Genomic DNA, 21,282 nt, shown 5'->3' with positions numbered 1-21,282 from the left:
CTATGAGGGCACTGTCTGATACCAACGAGGGCACTGTGATACCAACGAGGGCACTGTTACTGTTATGGGGGCACAGTCTCTGACACGGGGGCACTGACACGGACACTGTTATGGAGCCACTGTCACTGACACTGTTATAGGAGCACTGTCACTGACACTTAAGAGGCCACTGACACTGTTATATGTGTCTCTGACACGGTTATGGGGGCACTGCCACTGTAATGGGGCACTGACACTTATGGGGCACTGTCATTGACGCTGCTATGGGGCACTGTCACTGACACAAGAGCCACTGACACTGGTATAGGGGCACTGTCATTCATGCTGTTATGGGGGCACTGACATTGACGCTGTTATGGGGCACTGTCACTGACACTGTTATAGAAGCCACAGTCACTGACACTGTTTTAGAAGTCACTGACACTGATATAGGGGCACTGTCACCGACACTGGTATAGGGGCACTGTCACTGACACTGGTATAGGGGCACTATCACTGATATAGAAGCCACTGACACTGGTATAGGTGCACTGTCACTGACACTGGTATAGGGGCACTGACATTGACGCTGTTATAGGAGCCACTGTCACTGACACTAGTATAGGGGCACTGTCATTGACGCTGTTATAGGAGCCACTGTCACTGACACACTGGTATAGGGGCAATGACACTGGTATAGGAGCACTGTCATTGACGCTGTTATAGGAGCCACTGTCACTGACACTGGTATAGGGGCACTGACACTGGTATAGGGGCACTGTCATTGATGCTGTTATAGAAGCCACTGTCACTGACACTGGTATAGGGGCACTGACACTGGTATAGAAGCCACTGACACTGGTATAGGTGCACTGTCACTGACACTGGTATAGGGGCACTGTCATTGACGCTGTTATAGGAGCTACTGTCACTGACACTGTTATGGGGCCACTGTCACTGTTATAGGGGCACTGTCTATGACACGGTTATGGGGGCACTGCCACTGTTATGGGGCACTGACACTGTTATGGGGCAATGTCATTGACGCTGCTATGGGGCACTGTCACTGACACAAGAGCCACTGACACTGTTATAGGAGCCACTGTCACTGACACTGGTATAGGGGCACTGTCATTGACGCTGTTATAGGAGCCACTGTCACTGACACCGGTATAGGGGCACTGACACTGGTATAGGGGCACTGTCATTGACGCTGTTATAGGAGCCACTGTCACTGACACTGTTATGGGTGCACTGTCACTGACACTGGTATAGGGGCACTGTCATTGACGCTGTTATAGGAGCTACTGTCACTGACACTGTTATGGGGCCACTGTCTATGACACGGTTATGGGGGCACTGCCACTGTAATGGGGCTCTGACACTGTTATGGGGCAATGTCATTGACGCTGCTATGGGGCACTGTCACTGACACAAGAGCCACTAACACTGTTATAGGAGCCACTGTCACTGACACTGGTATAGGGGCACTGTCATTGATGCTGTTATGGGGCACTCACATTGACGCTGTTATGGGGCACTGTCACTGACACTGTTATAGAAGCCACAGTCACTGACACTGTTATAGAAGTCACTGACACTGATATAGGGGCACTGTCACTGACACTGGTATAGGGGCACTGTCACTGATATAGAAGCCACTTTCACTGACACTGGTATAGGTGCACTGTCACTGACACTGGTATAGGGGCACTGTCATTGATGCTGTTATAGGAGCCACTGTCACTGACACTGGTATAGGGGCACTGTCATTGACGCTGTTATAGGAGCCACTGTCACTGACACTGGTATAGGGGCACTGTCATTGACGCTGTTATAGGAGCCACTGTCACTGACACTGGTATAGGGGCACTGACACTGGTATAGGGGCACTGTCATTGATGCTGTTATAGGAGCCACTGTCACTGACACTGGTATAGGGGCACTGACACTGGTATAGAAGCCACTGTCACTGACACTGGTATAGGTGCACTGTCACTGACACTGGTATAGGGGCACTGTCATTGACGCTGTTATAGGAGCTACTGTCACTGACACTGTTATGGGGCCACTGTCACTGTTGTAGGGGCACTGTCTATGACACGGTTATGGGGGCACTGCCACTGTAATGGGGCACTGACACTATTATGGGGCACTGTCATTGACGCTGCTATGGGGCACTGTCACTGACACAAGAGCCACTGACACTGTTATAGGAGCCACTGTCACTGACACTGGTATAGGGGCACTGTCAATGATGCTGTTATGGAAGCCACTGTCACTGACACTGGTATAGGGGCACTGTCATTGACGCTGTTATAGGAGCCACTGTCACTGACACTGGTATAGGGGCACTGATACTGGTATAGGGGCACTGTCATTGACGCTGTTATAGGACCAACTGTCACTGACACTGGTATAGAAGCCACTGACACTGGTATAGGTGTACTGTCACTGACACTGGTATAGGGGCACTGTCATTGACGCTGTTATAGGAGCTACTGTCACTGACACTGGTATAGGGGCACTATCACTGACACTGGTATAGGGGGACTGTCATTGACGCTGTAATAGGAGCCACGGTCACTGACACTGGTATAGAGGCACTGTCATTGACGCTGTTAAAGGAGCCACTGACACTGGTATAGGGGCACTGACACTGGTATAGAAGCCACTGTCACTGACACTGGTAGAACAAAATAGAAGAGAAAATCCAGCTTCCAAAAATATCCAATTTATTAAAGTTAAAATCCAAGGTCCAAAAACATGGTTCACAGGAGAGGAGATAGCAGCATGCTACGCGTTTCGAACACTAGGTTCTTTTTCAAAGCTGCCTACTATGCACCAGAATGAGGTTTAAATAGCAACTGTGACCAATCACAGTGAATTAATCCACACCTGATACATCAGTAATTATATACAATAAAAACGCAATGATATTGTATATTCTCTCTAACAGAACATCTTAGTCAATGGGTAGATTCCCTCTTACAGCCATTGGTTACGAGAGTTCCAGGATTCTTGAGAGATTCGAGAGATGTTTTACATCAGCTCTCTAATATTGTATGGTGTGATGGATTTCAATGGATAAGTTGTGATGTCATCTCTCTGTACACCTGCATTCCACAAAATATTGTTATTCAAGCACTTGAATTTCATTTGCATAAGTACAGTAATTACACCATTGATTTGTGCAATTATATCTTGCAGGTTATTGTTTTTTTAATGACTCACAATTATTTTTTCTTTGATCAGCAGTTTTTTCTCCAATGTAAAGGAGTTTCTATGGGAGGCAAACATTCACCATCCGTTGCTAATTTGGTATGTCATACTGGGAGGAATTATTTCTTTATTCGGATTGTAATCCATTTTTGATGGACATATTCTGGTATGGTAGATATATCGATGATTTGCTCCTCATATGGAGTGGCGATGTATCTACCATACCGGAGTTCCTCAGTTATCTCAATTCTAATGAATTCAATCTTTGTTTTACATGCAGCCATAATTCACACATGATTTCCTTTTTGGACTTGATGCTGCATAGTACTGTTGGCTCTGGTATTGCCACTTCCACATTTCATAAACCTTTATCTGGTAATAGTATTTTACATGCGTCCAGCAGTCATCCTGGACATACAATAAAGTCTATACCAGTGGGTGAGCTGACTAGAATAACCAAAAATTGTAGTGATGCTAGCATTTTAAAGCAAGAGACTGATTTGTGTTGTAAAAAATTAGAACAAAGAGGCTACTCTAATTGGTCTCTGGATAGAGCCAAAAATATAGTACAACATAAAAAACGCAGTGACATGCTGCTATCTAAAAATAAGAGTAAATTGCATCAAAACCAAAAAAATTTCTGCTCCATTAAATACAGTCCTCAATACAATAACATCAAATCTCTTATTTTGAAAAACATTCCTATTCTTTATGAGGATGAGATTCTCTCCAAAATTCTGTCTTCAGGCTGTCAGGTGATTGCAAAAAAGGCTACCACTTTGTCTGATATTCTTTCACCCAGCCTATTTAAATCTAGCAAGGTCTCCCACACATGGTTACATCATAAAGGCTTTTATCATTGTGGTGCTTCTAAATGTCGCACATGTGCGCATTCCATTGTTATGCATTCCTTTACTGATAGTAGTAACAGACAAGAACACAAAATTCAGCAATTTATTAACTGCAATAGTAAGAATGTAGTTTATATGATAACATGCATTAAATGTAATTTAAGTTATATAGGTTGCACTACTCGCATGTTAAAGACGCGTATTTCTGAACATATCACTGACATTGTTGTTTCTACTAATAATAATCGCTCTATGTCTCACGCCTCTAAGCATTTTATTATCAGTCATCAAAGAGATACTGCATTCCTTCGGGTTGTCGGCATTGAAAAGCTTCTGATAACAGCCAGAGGAGGAGATCTGAAAAGACGCTTAATGACGCGTGAAGCCTACTGGATGTTTTGCCTTAACACTTGCTATCCCATGGGTTTAAATGCTCGCAAGGAAATCATGTTTCATTACTGAGAGATCAATGCTGTTTAGTTATATTATATGTTTTTTATATGTCTGTATTATATATTTTCTTTGTTTTTCTCTTTTGCAATATTATTGCGTTTTTATTGTATATAATTACTGATGTATCAGGTGTGGATTAATTCACTGTGATTGGTCACAGTTGCTATTTAAACCTCATTCTGGTGCATAGTAGGCAGCTTTGAAAAAGAACCTAGTGTTCGAAACGCGTAGCATGCTGCTATCTCCTCTCCTGTGAACCATGTTTTTGGACCTTGGATTTTAACTTTAATAAATTGGATATTTTTGGAAGCTGGATTTTCTCTTCTATTTTGTTCTATTGTTTCACGTGAAGACTGCACGGCATCCGGGCTTCCCCCACAACAAATGCCTAGTAGGTGAGCTGGTTTCTCTCCATTTTTTTTTTTTTTCCTTTTGGGACTGACACTGGTATAGGTGCACTGTCACTGACACTGGTATAGGGGCACTGTCATTGACGCTGTTATAGGAGCTACTGTCACTGACACTGGTATAGGGGCACTGACACTGGTATAGGGGCACTGTCATTGATGCTGTTATGGGGACACTGACACTGGTATAGGGGCACTGTCATTGACGCTGTTATGGGACACTGTCATTGACGCTGTTATGGGGCACTGTCATTGACACTGTTATGGGGCACTGTCACTCACAGTGTTATGGGGCACTGCCATTGGCACTGTTATGGGGGCAATGTTTCTCTAAACCGATAATCTTTGCTATAAGCCATAATCACAGATGTGTTTCGCACCTTGCAGGGGAGCTTACACTTCTCCCCATACCACCCGGACGTACAGGTGCAGTGCCCAGTGATGGGGCTGCAGGACGCCCCGTTGGCACACTCGCATGTCCGATTGCAGTTGAACCCCCAACTTCCCTTAGGACACGGCACCGAGCAGTCGCCTTTCTGCCAACCTGAAACACAGAGCATTGATTTCAATAAGCTAAGCAGCGAGTAATGCCGCATGGTCTGCAGGGTCCAAGCACCTGACCCCTCAATGATTAGTCCAGTTTGGGGGCTACCATATTTTAATCTGTACTGACAATATGAGCACCTCTGTCATCAAGTATTGCCCACACAGATGAAATAGTGGAAGCTGTATGGTGGGTTTATTCCCCGCAGAGCAGACAGTGTGCACTCACCTTCCTTGCACACACAGGTGCCGTCTGTAGGGGAGCATGCAAGGTGGTTGATGCACTTGCACGTCTGGGAACATCCATCTCCAAAGGTGTCATCAGGACAGAATTGAGAGCAGTGATTTCCCTGACACAATGTAACGAAATGGCAGTCAGTATGGATTATATAGAGGGGTGGGCTACAACAGACAGCTAATGAGAAGTTCATCTGTTGAGTGGTGTACCCAGTACTTGCTCACCTTTATCACTGCTTCTGCTTTCATGCTGTTAGCTCTCACGCTGCGGATCCTAAAAACCTCCATGTCCTCTCCTCATAGTTTAACTTACACAGCTAAACTTTTTAAAATGTTTTGATATATTGTAACCACTTTTTAGTAGCTTTGATAAGTAGGCGTTTGGGTATTGAGAACTCCACAAACCACCCCCAAAAAGTAGAAGTACTCAGAGGTTCCTCGAAGAGCGAGCAGAGAAGCACATGTACTTCTCTCTGGTTAGAGAAGGAAGGGGTCTGCATGAAATATGTGTTCCCCTCTACTACATCTGTGATCACACACCCCAATCACAACCAGAGATGCACTCAAGATTTTGCTTTCATTCTGCTAGCGCTCAGGCTCCAAGAACTGTAAGATTCAGATTTAACGTACATAGTGCTCCTTGGTGAGGGAAGGAAGGGGTCTACACAAAATACAGGTGCTTCTGACAAAATTAGAATATCATCAAAAAGTTAATTTATTTTAGTACTTCAATACAAAAAGTGAAACTCATATTATATAGAGTCATTACAGAGTGATCTATTTCAAGTATTTCTTTCTGTTAATGTTGATGATTATGGCTTACAGCCAATGAAAACCCAAAAGTAATGATCTCAGTAAATTAGAATAATTTATAACACCAGCTGGAAAAATGATTTTATAATCCCAAATGTTGGCCTACTGAAATGTATGTTCAGTAAATGCACTCAATACTTGGTCGGGGCATCAAGAACTGCATCAATTACTGCATCAATGCAGCGTGGCATGGAGGCGATCAGCCTGTGGCACTGCTGAGGTGTTATGAAGCCCAGGTTGCTTTGATAGCAGCCTTCAGCTCGTCTGCATTGTTGGGTCTGGTGTCTCATCTTCCTCTTGACAATACCCCATAGGTTCGCTATGGGGTTAAGGTCAGGCGAGTTTGCTGGCCAATCAAGCACAGTGATACTGTTGATTATAAACCAGGTAATGGTGCTTTTGGCAGTGTGGACAGCGGCCAAGTCCTGCTGGAGAATGAAATTTCCATCTCCAAAAAGCTTGTCGGCAGAGGAAAGCATGAAGTGCTCTAAAATTTCCTAGTAGTCGGCTGCACAGACTTTGGTCTTGATAAAACACAATGGACCTACACCAGCAGATGACATGGCTCCCCAAACCATCACTGATTGTGGAAACATCACACCAGACCTCAAGCAGCTTGGATTGTGGCCTCTCCACTCTTCCTCCAGACACTGGGACCTTGATTTCCAAATGAAATGCAAAATGTACTTTCATCTGAAAACAACACCTTGGACCACTGACAACAGTCCAGTTCTTTTTCTCCTTGGCCCAGGTAAGACGCTTCTGGTGTTGTCTATTGGTCATGAGTGGCTTGACACAAGGAATGCGACAATTGTAGCCCATGTCCTGGATACATCTGTGTGTGATGGCTCTTGAAGTAATGACTCCAGTAGCAGTCCTCTCCTTGTGAATCTCCCCCAAATTTTTGAATGGCCTTTTCTTAACAATCCTTTCAAGGCTCCGGTTATCCCTGTTGCTTGTGCACCTTTTTCTACTACACTTTTTCCTTTCACTCAGCTTTCCATTACTATGCTTGGATACAGCACTCTGTGAACAGCCAGCTTCTTTAGCAATGACCTTTTGTGGCTTACCCTCCTTGTAGAGTGTGTTAATGACTGCCTTCTGGACATCTGTCAAGTCAGCAGTCTTCCCCATGATTGTAGAGCTACTGAAACAGATTAAGGGACCTTTTCAAATGCTTAGGAAGCCTGTGCAGCAGGTGTTTTTTGTTCATTATTCTAATTTACTGATATGACTTTTGGGTTTTCATTGGCTGTAAGCCATAATCATCAACATTAACAGAAATAAACACTTGAAATAGATCATTCTGTTTGTAAGGACTGTATATAATATAGGAGTTTCACTTTTTGCATTTAAGAACTGAAGTAAATTAACTTTTTGATGATATCATAATTTTGTGAGAAGCACTTGTATATGTGTCCTGTCTACCATATTTCTGTCCACATCCCCATCACAACAATATACATGATCTTGCTTAAATTCAGTAAACTCTCAGGCTGCAGGACCTTCAAGATTTAGATTTGGCATATGTACTACTGTCTGGGTAGAAAAGTAAGTGGTCTACATTAAATATACTGCACGTATCCCATCTGCCATATATCTGCTCACACATCAATCATAGTAACATAGTTAGTAAGGCCGAAAAAAGACATTTGTCCATCCAGTTCAGCCTATGTTCCATCATAATAAATACCCAGATCTACGTCCTTCTACAGAACCTAATAATTGTATGATACAATATTGTTCTGCTCCAGGAAGACATCCAGGCCTCTCTTGAACCCCTCGACTGAGTTCGCCATCACCACCTCCTCAGGCAAGCAATTCCAGATTCTCACTGCCCTAACAGTAAAGAATCCTCTTCTATGTTAGTGGAAAAACCTTCTCTCCTCCAGACGCAAAGAATGCCCCCTTGTGCCCGTCACCTTCCTTGGTATAAACAGATCCTCAGCGAGATATTTGTATTGTCCCCTTATATACTTATACATGGTTATTAGATCGCCCCTCAGTCGTCTTTTTTCTAGACTAAATAATCCTAATTTCGCTAATCTATCTGGGTATTGTAGTTCTCCCATCCCCTTTATTAATTTTGTTGCCCTCCTTTGTACTCTCTCTAGTTCCATTATATCCTTCCTGAGCACCGGTGCCCAAAACTGGACACAGTACTCCATGTGCGGTCTAACTAGGGATTTGTACAGAGGCAGTATAATGCTCTCATCATGTGTATCCAGACCTCTTTTAATGCACCCCATGATCCTGTTTGCCTTGGCAGCTGCTGCCTGGCACTGGCTGCTCCAGGTAAGTTTATCATTAACTAGGATCCCCAAGTCCTTCTCCCTGTCAGATTTACCCAGTGGTTTCCCGTTCAGTGTGTAATGGTGATATTGATTCCCTCTTCCCATGTGTATAACCTTACATTTATCATTGTTAAACCTCATCTGCCACCTTTCAGCCCAAGTTTCCAACTTATCCAGATCCATCTGTAGCAGAATACTATCTTCTCTTGTATTAACTGCTTTACATAGTTTTGTATCATCTGCAAATATCGATATTTTACTGTGTAAACCTTCTACCAGATCATTAATGAATATGTTGAAGAGAACAGGTCCCAATACTGACCCCTGCGGTACCCCACTGGTCACAGCGACCCAGTTAGAGACTATACCATTTATAACCACCCTCTGCTTTCTATCACTAAGCCAGTTACTAACCCATTTACACACATTTTCCCCCAGACCAAGCATTCTCATTTTGTGTACCAACCTCTTGTGCGGCACGGTATCAAACGCTTTGGAAAAATCGAGATATACCACGTCCAATGACTCACCGTGGTCCAGTCTATAGCTTACCTCTTCATAAAAACTGATTAGATTGGTTTGACAGGAGCGATTTCTCATAAACCCATGCTGATATGGAGTTAAACAGTTATTCTCATTGAGATAATCCAGAATAACATCCCTCAGAAACCCTTCAAATATTTTACCAACAATAGAGGTTAGACTTACTGGCCTATAATTTCCAGGTTCACTTTTAGAGCCCTTTTTGAATATTGGCACCACATTTGCTATGCGCCAGTCCTGCGGAACAGACCCCGTCGCTATCACAACCAGAACTGCACTCAAGATTTTGCTTTCATTCTTTTAGCTCTCAGGCTGCAGGACCCTGCGTCCTCCTACTGTTTAACATGTTAAAACCATTTGATACCTTTTCGGATCTGTAGGGATCCTGGTCCTGATGATCCCAACAATCACTAAAAAAAAAAGTCAGAAGCGCTCCCTTTTTCTGCTGAGCAATCATTATGAGCTTCCACCCATAGAAACTACTAAACATTGGCTGGAGTGTCACAGAACTTTTTGAAAATCTTAATCCAGAGGGAGACAGTAGGAAAGTGCTTGGGCTTGAATCCTGAGAGTCAACAGAATAAAAGCAAAAAATTTTGAACACATCTTTGGTTGTGATTGGAGTGTGAGCGGAGGATTTGTCAGAGGAGTCATTGGTGTAATCAGGAATCATGGCACCCTTCTATCTAACAAAGTAGAGATCTAAGCAAAAACTGGGCCTTTACTCTTTAAAGGGGCTACACCCCCTTATTCAAGGGGTGCTCATACACTTTACATGGAAGTAGGATGCTCATTCAGACTCTATACAGCTCAGCTTGGGAAAGGGAATAAGCAGCTACAAAACACACCTAGGCGGCTCGTCGCCACTTTAAGAATAAGGGATGGGGTATGTTGACGATCAACATGCCTATTCCTTTTTGAAAACAGTATGTAGTGCTGTGAACATGACGTACCGTAAAGCCCGGAGCACACTGGCACTGCCCTGTCTCGCTGTCGCAAGATCCGCCATTGAGGCACAAGCATGGCTCCTGACAGTTGGTTCCGTAGTAGCCGTGGGGGCAGGTCTCGTTGCACGTCAGGCCGGCCCAGCCTGTCTTACATGTGCACTCACCGGTCATTGGGTGGCAGCTGGAAGTCACGGAGTAATACAGTTAGCAACGCACAAGTTTTTGGAAAGCTTTTGAACGGCCATAATTATTTAAAGGGGCAATACACTATTTATTTCATTGGGTCAAATACAATGTCAGGTCCCCTTTAACTCACCTCTTGGTATGCTGGGCATCACACTGACATGGCAAGTGGCATTGTAGGCCGTAGCTGGTATCTGAGCACATCCTTTCCTCACATTTGGCCCCCAGGAAGCCAGCCTCACATAAACAGGCCCCATCAACATGGTAGCAGCGGACAGCATTGACGCAGTCGCACGTCTCTTTACAGTCCCCGCCAAACTTTCCGATAAGACATTCCTCCAGGCAGCTGAGGAGACATTATTTATTTTTAGGTGGTGTTACTCTTTAATCAAAGGGCAATTACCCCTAACAAAGGCATACCATGTAACTATTACATAATGAAATGTTCTGTACCTTACTACTATCATTTTTGTTTCGGAATCTAAGATATTTTAATTTCTGTGAGTTAAAGCCTTTAACAAAAAGAAATATTCAGATAGCAGAGAACAATAACGGCAATATGTATCCACTGACTTATTTTTACTAGACGTGTTAAGGGTCCTTCAAAAAATTTTAAACATCTGGTGAGACACTGCACAAAATGACCCAGGGACCCCCAGACGATATAAACAGTGACCCCAAGACAAAGGTTAAACAGCCACAAAGCTGATACCGAGCTCGGTAACTGCAGGGCCAGGTTACTGTAGTGTCACATTGTGTGCGCCAAGGGGACACACTGCAGCTGCTGACCCCCGATCCTGCTGCGGATCAGATTTTCCATTTTGGAATAAAAAGCACAAATATCTTTCACATTTCAGCAATTCCTCATAGACATCCTAAAAACAAACTATCTGATAATATGTGGCTATACAGGGCAGGGCCTCACAGACGAGGGAGAGAGTATCAATCTGCAAGTAGTATTATAGTAGTTATATTCTTGTACATAGGGGGCAGTATTATAGTAGTTATATTCTTGTACATTGGGCAGTATTATAGTAGTTATATTCTTGTACATAGGGGGCAGCATTATACTAGTTATATTCTTGTACATAGGAGCAGTATTATAGTAGTTATATTCTTGTACATAGGAGCAGTATTATAGTAGTTATATTCTTGTACATAGGGGACAGTATTATAGTAGTTATATTCTTGTACATAGGAGCAAAATTGTAGTAGTTATATTCTTGTACATAGGGGACAGTATTATAGTAGTTATATTCTTGTACATAGGGGGCAGTATTATAGTAGTTATATTCTTGTACATAGAGGCAGTAATATAGTAGTTATATTCTTGTACATAGGGACAGTATTATAGCAGTTATATTCTTGTTCATAGAAGCAGTATTATAGTAGTTATTTCTTGTACATAGGGACAGTATTATAGTAGCTATATTCTTGTACATAGGAGGCAGTATTATAGTAGTTATATTCTTGTACATAGGTGGCAGTATTACAGTAGTTATATTCTTGTACATGGGGGTAGTATTATAGTAGTTATATTCTTGTACATAGGGGCAGTATTATAGTAGTTATATTCTTGTACATAGGAGCAGTATTATAGTAGTTATATTCTTGTACATAGGGGGCAGTATTATAGTAGTTATATTCTTGTACATAGGAGCAAAATTGTAGTAGTTATATTCTTGTACATAGGGGACAGTATTATAGTAGTTATATTCTTGTACATAGGGGGCAGTATTATAGTTGTTATATTCTTGTACATAGAGGCAGTAATATAGTAGTTATATTCTTGTACATAGGGACAGTATTATAGCAGTTATATTCTTGTTCATAGAAGCAGTATTATAGTAGTTATATTCTTGTACATAGGGACAGTATTATAGTAGCTATATTCTTGTACATAGGAGGCAGTATTATAGTAGTTATATTCTTGTACATAGGTGGCAGTATTACAGTAGTTATATTCTTGTACATGGGGGTAGTATTATAGTAGTTATATTCTTGTACATAGGGGCAGTATTATAGTAGTTATATTCTTGTACATAGGAGCAGTATTATAGTAGTTATATTCTTGTACATAGGGGACAGTATTATAGTAGTTATATTCTTGTACATAGGGGGCAGTATTATAGTAGTTATATTCTTGTACATAGGAGGCAGTATTATAGTAGTTATATTCTTGTACATAGAGGCAGTAATATAGTAGTTATATTCTTGTACATAGGGACAGTATTATAGCAGTTATATTCTTGTTCATAGAAGCAGTATTATAGTAGTTATGTTCTTGTACATAGGGACAGTATTATAGTAGCTATATTCTTGTACATAGGAGGCAGTATTATAGTAGTTATATTCTTGTACGTAGGTGGCAGTATTACAGTAGTTATATTCTTGTACATGGGGGTAGTATTATAGTAGTTATATTTTTGTACATAGTGGCAGTATTATAGTAGTTATATTCTTGTACATAGGGGGCAGTATTATAGTAGTTATATTCTTGCACATAGGGGCAGTATTATAGTAGTTATATTCTTGTTCATAGGGGCAGTATTATAGTAGTTATATTCTTGTACATAGGGGGCAGTATTATAGTAGTTATATTCTTGTACATAGGGGACAGTATTATAGTAGTTATATTCTTGTACATAGGAGCAGTATTATAGTAGTTATATTCTTGTACATAGTGGGCAGTATTATAGTAGTTATATTTGTACATGGGGGCAGTATTATAGTAGTTATATTCTTGTATATGGGGCAGAATTATATTAGTTATATTCTTGTACATAGGAGCAGTATTATAGTAGTTATATTCTTGTACACAGGGGGCAGTATTATAGTAGTTATATTCTTGTACATAGGGGACAGTATTATAGTAGTTATATTCTTGTACATAGGAGGCAGTATTATAGTAGTTATATTCTTGTACATAGAGGCAGTAATATAGTAGTTATATTCTTGTACATAGGGACAGTATTATAGCAGTTATATTCTTGTTCATAGAAGCAGTATTATAGTAGTTATGTTCTTGTACATAGGGACAGTATTATAGTAGCTATATTCTTGTACATAGGAGGCAGTATTATAGTAGTTATATTCTTGTACGTAGGTGGCAGTATTACAGTAGTTATATTCTTGTACATGGGGGTAGTATTATAGTAGTTATATTTTTGTACATAGGGGCAGTATTATAGTAGTTATATTCTTGTACATAGGGGGCAGTATTATAGTAGTTATATTCTTGCACATAGGGGCAGTATTATAGTAGTTATATTCTTGTTCATAGGGGCAGTATTATAGTAGTTATATTCTTGTACATAGGGGGCAGTATTATAGTAGTTATATTCTTGTACATAGGGGACAGTATTATAGTAGTTATATTCTTGTACATAGGAGGCAGTATTATAGTAGTTATATTCTTGTACATAGAGGCAGTAATATAGTAGTTATATTCTTGTACATAGGGACAGTATTATAGCAGTTATATTCTTGTTCATAGCAGTATTATAGTAGTTATGTTCTTGTACATAGGGACAGTATTATAGTAGCTATATTCTTGTACATAGGAGGCAGTATTATAGTAGTTATATTCTTGTACATAGGGACAGTATTATAGTAGCTATATTCTTGTACATAGGAGGCAGTATTATAGTAGTTATATTCTTGTACGTAGGTGGCAGTATTACAGTAGTTATATTCTTGTACATGGGGGTAGTATTATAGTAGTTATATTTTTGTACATAGTGGCAGTATTATAGTAGTTATATTCTTGTACATAGGGGGCAGTATTATAGTAGTTATATTCTTGCACATAGGGGCAGTATTATAGTAGTTATATTCTTGTTCATAGGGGCAGTATTATAGTAGTTATATTCTTGTACATAGGGGGCAGTATTATAGTAGTTATATTCTTGTACATAGGGGACAGTATTATAGTAGTTATATTCTTGTACATAGGAGCAGTATTATAGTAGTTATATTCTTGTACATAGTGGGCAGTATTATAGTAGTTATATTTGTACATGGGGGCAGTATTATAGTAGTTATATTCTTGTATATGGGGCAGAATTATATTAGTTATATTCTTGTACATAGGAGCAGTATTATAGTAGTTATATTCTTGTACACAGGGGGCAGTATTATAGTAGTTATATTCTTGTACATAGGGGACAGTATTATAGTAGTTATATTCTTGTACATAGGAGGCAGTATTATAGTAGTTATATTCTTGTACATAGAGGCAGTAATATAGTAGTTATATTCTTGTACATAGGGACAGTATTATAGCAGTTATATTCTTGTTCATAGAAGCAGTATTATAGTAGTTATGTTCTTGTACATAGGGACAGTATTATAGTAGCTATATTCTTGTACATAGGAGGCAGTATTATAGTAGTTATATTCTTGTACGTAGGTGGCAGTATTACAGTAGTTATATTCTTGTACATGGGGGTAGTATTATAGTAGTTATATTTTTGTACATAGGGGCAGTATTATAGTAGTTATATTCTTGTACATAGGGGGCAGTATTATAGTAGTTATATTCTTGCACATAGGGGCAGTATTATAGTAGTTATATTCTTGTTCATAGGGGCAGTATTATAGTAGTTATATTCTTGTACATAGGGGGCAGTATTATAGTAGTTATATTCTTGTACATAGGGGACAGTATTATAGTAGTTATATTCTTGTACATAGGAGCAGTATTATAGTAGTTATATTCTTGTACATAGTGGGCAGTATTATAGTAGTTATATTTGTACATGGGGGCAGTATTATAGTAGTTATATTCTTGTATATGGGGCAGAATTATATTAGTTATATTCTTGTACATAGGAGCAGTATTATAGTAGTTATATTCTTGTACACAGGGGCAGTATTATAGTAGTTATATTCTTGTACATAGGGGCAGTATTATAGTAGATATATTCCTGTACATAGAAGAAGTATTATAGTAGTTATATTCTTGTACATGGGGGCAGTATTATAGTAGTTATATTCTTGTACATAGGAGCAGTATTATAGTAGTTATATTCTTATACATAGTGAGCAGTATTATAGCAGTTATATTCTTGTACATAGGAGCAGTATTATAGCAGTTATATTCTTGTACATATGGGCAGTATTATAGCAGATATATTCCTGTACATAGGAGAAGTATTATAGTAGTTATATTCTTGTACATAGGAGCAGTATTACTGTAGTTATATTCTTGTACATAGGAGCAGTATTATAGTAGTTATATCCTTGTATATAGAAGCAGTATTATAGAAGTTATTTTCTTGTATATGGGGGGACATTGTCACTTACCCTTCTCCTGTGTACCCTAGGGAGCAGTGACATTGCCCGTTTTCTGGATCACATTGCCCACCATTATGACAAGGGCATCTCTGTTTACATCCAGGTCCAAAGTATCCAGGTGGGCATGGGATGGAGCACATTGGACCCTATAGAGAAAATACATTGAAAGTCTTGTCTAGAATATGGTGCCACAATGAAGGTAAAGGCTGATCACAGGGTCTCACCATCCATCCTGGGGGGCAGCTGCACTCTCCGCTGCTCTGGTTACAGATACCTCCGCTCTGGCACGGGCAAAACTCTGGGCACTGGTACTTTGACGGCTGAGCTTCTTTACATCTAATTTCACAGCTGGAAAAGGAGAAGGAAAGTATGGTGGAAGTCATGCTGGGACTTGTGCTACCACAGCAGACAGAAAGCAATACTTACTATGGTCCCGTAAATCCTTCTGTACAAATACAAGTCCCGTTCTGAGGTTCGCAGTTGGCACCGTTCATACACTGGCAGTCCAGTAAACAGTTCATACCATAGGTGCCCGAATCACAGGGCACTTCACACAAAGAATCCTTGTATCCCGGAGGGCAGATGCAGGAGCCCAAAACGGGGTCACACACCCCATTGTTCTGGCAGTTGCAGGAATTGTTGCACCTTGGTCCCCACAAGTGAGGGTCACAGGCTGCAATTAGAAGAACAGTGTAATGAAGGGTTAATCCAGATGACAGACCTTTACAAAAAACCCACAATGTACGGGTTTTTCCCAGCATGGGAAAGGGGGCACAATCTGTTTTTTCCCATAATGCACTGGGGCACCAGATGTTTTTTATTACAGGGTTGTTGTTATTTTCTGTGCCAAATCCGTATTTCTACAATACAAAAAAAATAAAAGACCCCAAAGGACATCGTTGCCTGGGAATATTCTGCGAGGGACATGTTTCTCTGGCCGCGGCTTCGTCACTCACTGGGAACATGTGCAGAGTTACACTGAAGACTATCAGGGCCGACGGGAATTTGGAAAATTCCAATAATCTGCCATCATCTGGCATAAGGCCCCAGTCCTGTGCTCTCCGAAAATCCCAAGTAACCATTCTCACCACTAAGGGAGCGCGCTAAACCGCTGAGTATGATCACATGCATATCGCCCCATACTGGTCACAATGGATAGCTGTGTCTTCTGGAGGTTGAAAAGAAACCGCACATCTTATACAAAATGTGCATGGTATGGGAACTGTAAATTGTGGCTTACCACTGGAGCAGTCTCGTCCTCGCCAGCCTGGCTCACATTGGCACTGGTTTGGGGCTTCACACCTGCCATGGACGCATTCCCTGCTGCAATGTGCTGCAAAGAGAAAATACATCCTCATCAGACCAAGAAATGGCGCAATAACGTATGGAAGAGTGTGGTTCAGAGCAAAGCAACCAGGACATGTGACCCATAATATGTGGCCCCTCCCTGGTAATCCTACAAAGCTGCAAGATGGATGAAAATAAGGCAACCATACTCCACCTCCTGTGTCATACTCCTCCTCCTGTGTCATCCATACTTTCTTCTGTGTCATACCCCACCTCCTGTGTCATACTCCTCTTCCTCCTGTGCCATCCATACTCCTTCTTCTGTGTCATACCCCACCTCCTGTGTCATACTCCTCTTCCTCCTGTGCCATCCATATTCCTTCTTCTGTGTCATACCCCACCTCCTGTGTCATACTTCTCCTCCTCCTGTGCCATCCATACTCCTTCTTCTGTTTCATACCCCACCTCCTGTGTCATACTCCTCCTCCTCCTGTGTCATCCATACTCCTTCTTCTGTGTCATACTCCACTTACTCCTGTGCCATCCATACTCCTTCTTCTTGTGTCATACTCCACTTCTTGTGTCATACTCCACTTCTTGTGTCATCCTCTGCTTCCTTTGTCATGCTCCTCCCCTTATGTCATATTCCACTTCCTGTGTCATACTCCTCCTCCTGTTTCCTGCTCTTCCCTCTGTCATCCTTCGCTTCCTGAGCCATGCTCCTCCCCATTATCCTCCACTTCCTGTGTCATGCTCCTCCCCTCATGTCATCCTCCACTTCCTGTGTCATGCTCCTCCTGTGTCATGCACCTCCCTCTGTCATTTTCCACTTCTGGTGTCATGCTCCTCCCACTGTTATCCTCCGCTTCTTGTATCATCCTCCTCTCCCTGTGTCATGTTCCTCCCTTTGTGTCATCCTCCGCATCCTGTGTAATGCTCCTCTCCTGTGTCATGCTCCTCCCACAGTCATCCTCTGCTTCCTGTATCATACTCCTCCCTCTCTCATCCTCTGCTTCCTATGTCATGCTCCTCCCTCTCTCATCCTCCGCTTCCTGTGTCATGCTCCTCCCGCAGTCATCCTCTGCTTCCTGTGTCATACTACTCCCTCTGTCATCCTCTGCTTCCTATGTTATGCTCCTCCCCCTGTCATACTCTGCTTCCTATGTCATGCTCCTCCCCCTGTCATCCTCTGCTTCCTATGTCATGCTCCTCCCCCTGTCATCCTCTGCTTCCTGTGTCATGCTCCTCCCTCTGTCATCCTCTGCTTCCCATGTCATGCTCCTCCATCTCTCATCCTCTGCTTCCTATGTCATGCTCCTCCCCCTGTCATCCTCTGCTTCCTTTGTCATGCTCCTCCCCGTCATCCTCTGCTTCCTTTGTCATGCTCCTCCCCCTGTCATCCTCTGCTTCCTGTGTCATGCTCCTCCCTCTGTCATCCTCTGCTTCCCATGTCATGCTCCTCCCCCTGTCATCCTCTGCTTCCTATGTCATGCTCCTCCCCCTGTCATCCTCTGCTTCCTATGTCATGCTCCTCCCCCTGTCATCCTCTGCTTCCTGTGTCATGCTCCTCCCTCTGTCATCCTCTGCTTCCCATGTCATGCTCCTCCATCTCTCATCCTCTGCTTCCTATGTCATGCTCCTCCCCCTGTCATCCTCTGCTTCCTATGTCATGCTCCTCGCCCTGTCATCCTCTGCTTCCTGTGTCATGCTCCCTCTGTGTCATCCTCCACTTCCGGTATCATGGTCCTCCCCCTTTATGAGGCTCTTTCTCCTTTTGTCAGACTCTACCTCAGGCATACCGCACTTCTGCTTGGGGTGCTCTTAACATTTGATTAATCTCCTCTTTACCATTAGGCAATGATTGACCTGTAGATGTACATTAACCCCTTCCGCTTTCTTTTAACACACCATGTTCAAAAATTAAAGGGGCCATGCTGCCTAATATCTCAGAAATGAAAATGTAATATCCCAGAAGAAATGATTCCAGGAGGTGTAGGGCCCCGGCCATAAGTCATCGCTGGTGGTCTGGGATTTTCTTAAGGGAGTTTAATAAGGGGAGTGATAAACATGGAGTGTCTCTATCCATATATGGATATACGGTGGAGCGGCATCTTCTATCCACATATGTGAAGAATTACTGCTGAATCCTTCTGAGAACTATATACTATGTTACCTATGTGTTATATTTCGAGTGAGTGGCCATTTTGACCCCAAGATCAAGCAGCCCACTCATAGCATTCATTGACGTCAGTGGGTGGTAGACATTCTGCAAAGCTGTATTTGTGGAGCCCTAGGGTGCATTTTTGGGGATAGTTTTCTAAACTATCAGAAATTACAATCCATGAGTCTTTGTTCGCGAAAGCAACCAATCACTGCTCAGCTTTGATTTCACCAGGACACCTTGAAAAATTAGAACTGGGCTCTGATTGGTTGCTATGGATAACAAGGACAATTTCCATGTCTTAGTCCAGGTCATAGCTGCCGAGTAGTTAAACAAGCTGCCGAGAAATTATAGGTTATCATACACCTTCGTTTAGTCTCTGCTATACAAGTGAACACTCAGTTTGGCTAAGCATACATGCTTTTTTACTGATCGGCAGGGCTACATAGGTCAACATAGAAAATAAGCGTCCCTCATATTAATTGGTCATGAATTTGACATAAATGATGGCGTTTGTGCACAAACCACTCCCACAACTAGGCAGCTCTGACCAATTTGTGGGCATTACTGGAGGCGGGAATTAACATTTTTCAGACTATGGTAAATTCAGGATTAAAGGGACACTGTCACCTGAATTTGGAGGGAACAATCTTCAGCCATGGAGGCGGGGTTTTTGATTCACCCTTTCCTTACCCGCTGGCTGCATGCTGGCTGCAATATTGGATTGAAGTTCATTCTCTGTCCTCCGTAGTACATCTTGCCTCGTAGCAACCTTGCCTTGCGCAGGCGTGTACTATGGAGGACAGAGAATGAACTTCAATCCAATATTGCAGCCAGCATGCAGCCAGCGGGTAAGGAAAGGGTGAATCAAAAACCCCGCCTCCATGGCTGAAGATTGTTCCCTCCAAATTCAGGTGACAGTGTCCCTTTAAACACCAATTGTTGGGTCTAGATTGGGTGAGGGATCTCAATAGACCTGATATGTCATAGAACTAAAATAAAGACACCCCCTTTACCGTAAAACAAAATCATCGCTGATATATATATATATATATATATATATATATATATATACAGTTAGGTCCATATATATTTGGACAGAGACAACATTTTTCTAATTTTGGTTATAGACATTACCACAATGAATTTTAAACAAAACAATTCAGATGCAGTTGAAGTTCAGACGTTCAGCTTTCATTTGAGGGTATCCACATTAAAATTGGATGAAGGGTTTAGGAGTTTCAGCTCCTTAACATGTGCCATCCTGTTTTTAAAGGGACCAAAAGTAATTGGACAATTGACTCCAAGGCTATTTCATGGACACGTGTGGGCAATCCCTTCGTTATTTCATTCTCAATTAAGCAGATAAAAGGCCTGGAGTTGATTTGAGGTGTGGTGCTTGCATTTGGAAGGTTTTGCTGTGAAGTAAACATGAGGTCAAAGGAGCTCTCCATGCAGGTGAAACAAGCCATCCTTAAGCTGCGAAAACAGAAAAAACCCATCCGAGAATTTGCTACAATATTAGGAATGGCAAAATCTACAGTTTGATACATACTGAGAAAGAAAGAAAGCACTGGGGAACTCATCAATGCAAAAAGACCTGGGCGCCCACGGAAGGCAACAGCGGTGGATGATCTCAGAATAATCTCCATGGTCAAGAGAAACCCCTTCACAACAGCCAACCAAGTGAACAACACTCTCCAGGAGGTCGGCGTATCAATATCCAAATCTACCATAAAGAGAAGACTGTATGAAAGTAAATACAGAGGGTTCACTGAACGGTGCAAGCCACTCATAAGCATCAAGATTAAAAAGGCTAGACTGGACTTTGCTAAAAAACATCTAAAAAAGCCAGCACAGTTCTGGAAGAACATTCTTTGGACAGATGAAACCAAGATCAACCTCTACCAGAATGATGGAAAGAGAAAAGTATGGTGAAGGCGTGGTACAGCTCATGATCCAAAGCATACCACATCATCTGTAAAACACGGTGGAGGCAGTGTGATGGCTTGGGCATGCATGGCTGCCGGTGGCACTGGGTCACTAGTGTTTATTGATGGCATG

At 41.9% G+C, this 21,282-nt stretch overlaps 1 protein-coding gene across 1 annotated transcript in view; it reads right to left on the bottom strand.

Moving 5' to 3' along the window:
• Window positions 1–21,282, bottom strand: part of PEAR1 (platelet endothelial aggregation receptor 1) — a 142,122-nt gene that overhangs the window by 10,856 nt on the left and 109,984 nt on the right. Inside the window, exons 5-12 of the mRNA XM_069728242.1 lie at window positions 17,011–17,103; window positions 16,197–16,443; window positions 15,995–16,118; window positions 15,780–15,916; window positions 10,606–10,818; window positions 10,296–10,470; window positions 5,685–5,805; window positions 5,293–5,456 (exon numbers count right to left, since the gene is read on the bottom strand). Coding sequence (XP_069584343.1) covers window positions 5,293–5,456; window positions 5,685–5,805; window positions 10,296–10,470; window positions 10,606–10,818; window positions 15,780–15,916; window positions 15,995–16,118; window positions 16,197–16,443; window positions 17,011–17,103 — 1,274 coding nt within the window. The remainder of the gene's footprint in view (window positions 1–5,292; window positions 5,457–5,684; window positions 5,806–10,295; window positions 10,471–10,605; window positions 10,819–15,779; window positions 15,917–15,994; window positions 16,119–16,196; window positions 16,444–17,010; window positions 17,104–21,282) is intronic.

This window comes from Ranitomeya imitator, chromosome 1 (genome assembly GCF_032444005.1).
Source record: "Ranitomeya imitator isolate aRanImi1 chromosome 1, aRanImi1.pri, whole genome shotgun sequence".
Lineage (NCBI taxonomy): Eukaryota > Metazoa > Chordata > Amphibia > Anura > Dendrobatidae > Ranitomeya > Ranitomeya imitator.
The sequence above is the reverse complement of the archived record's forward strand: the minus strand, read 5'-3'. Positions and strand labels throughout refer to the sequence as shown.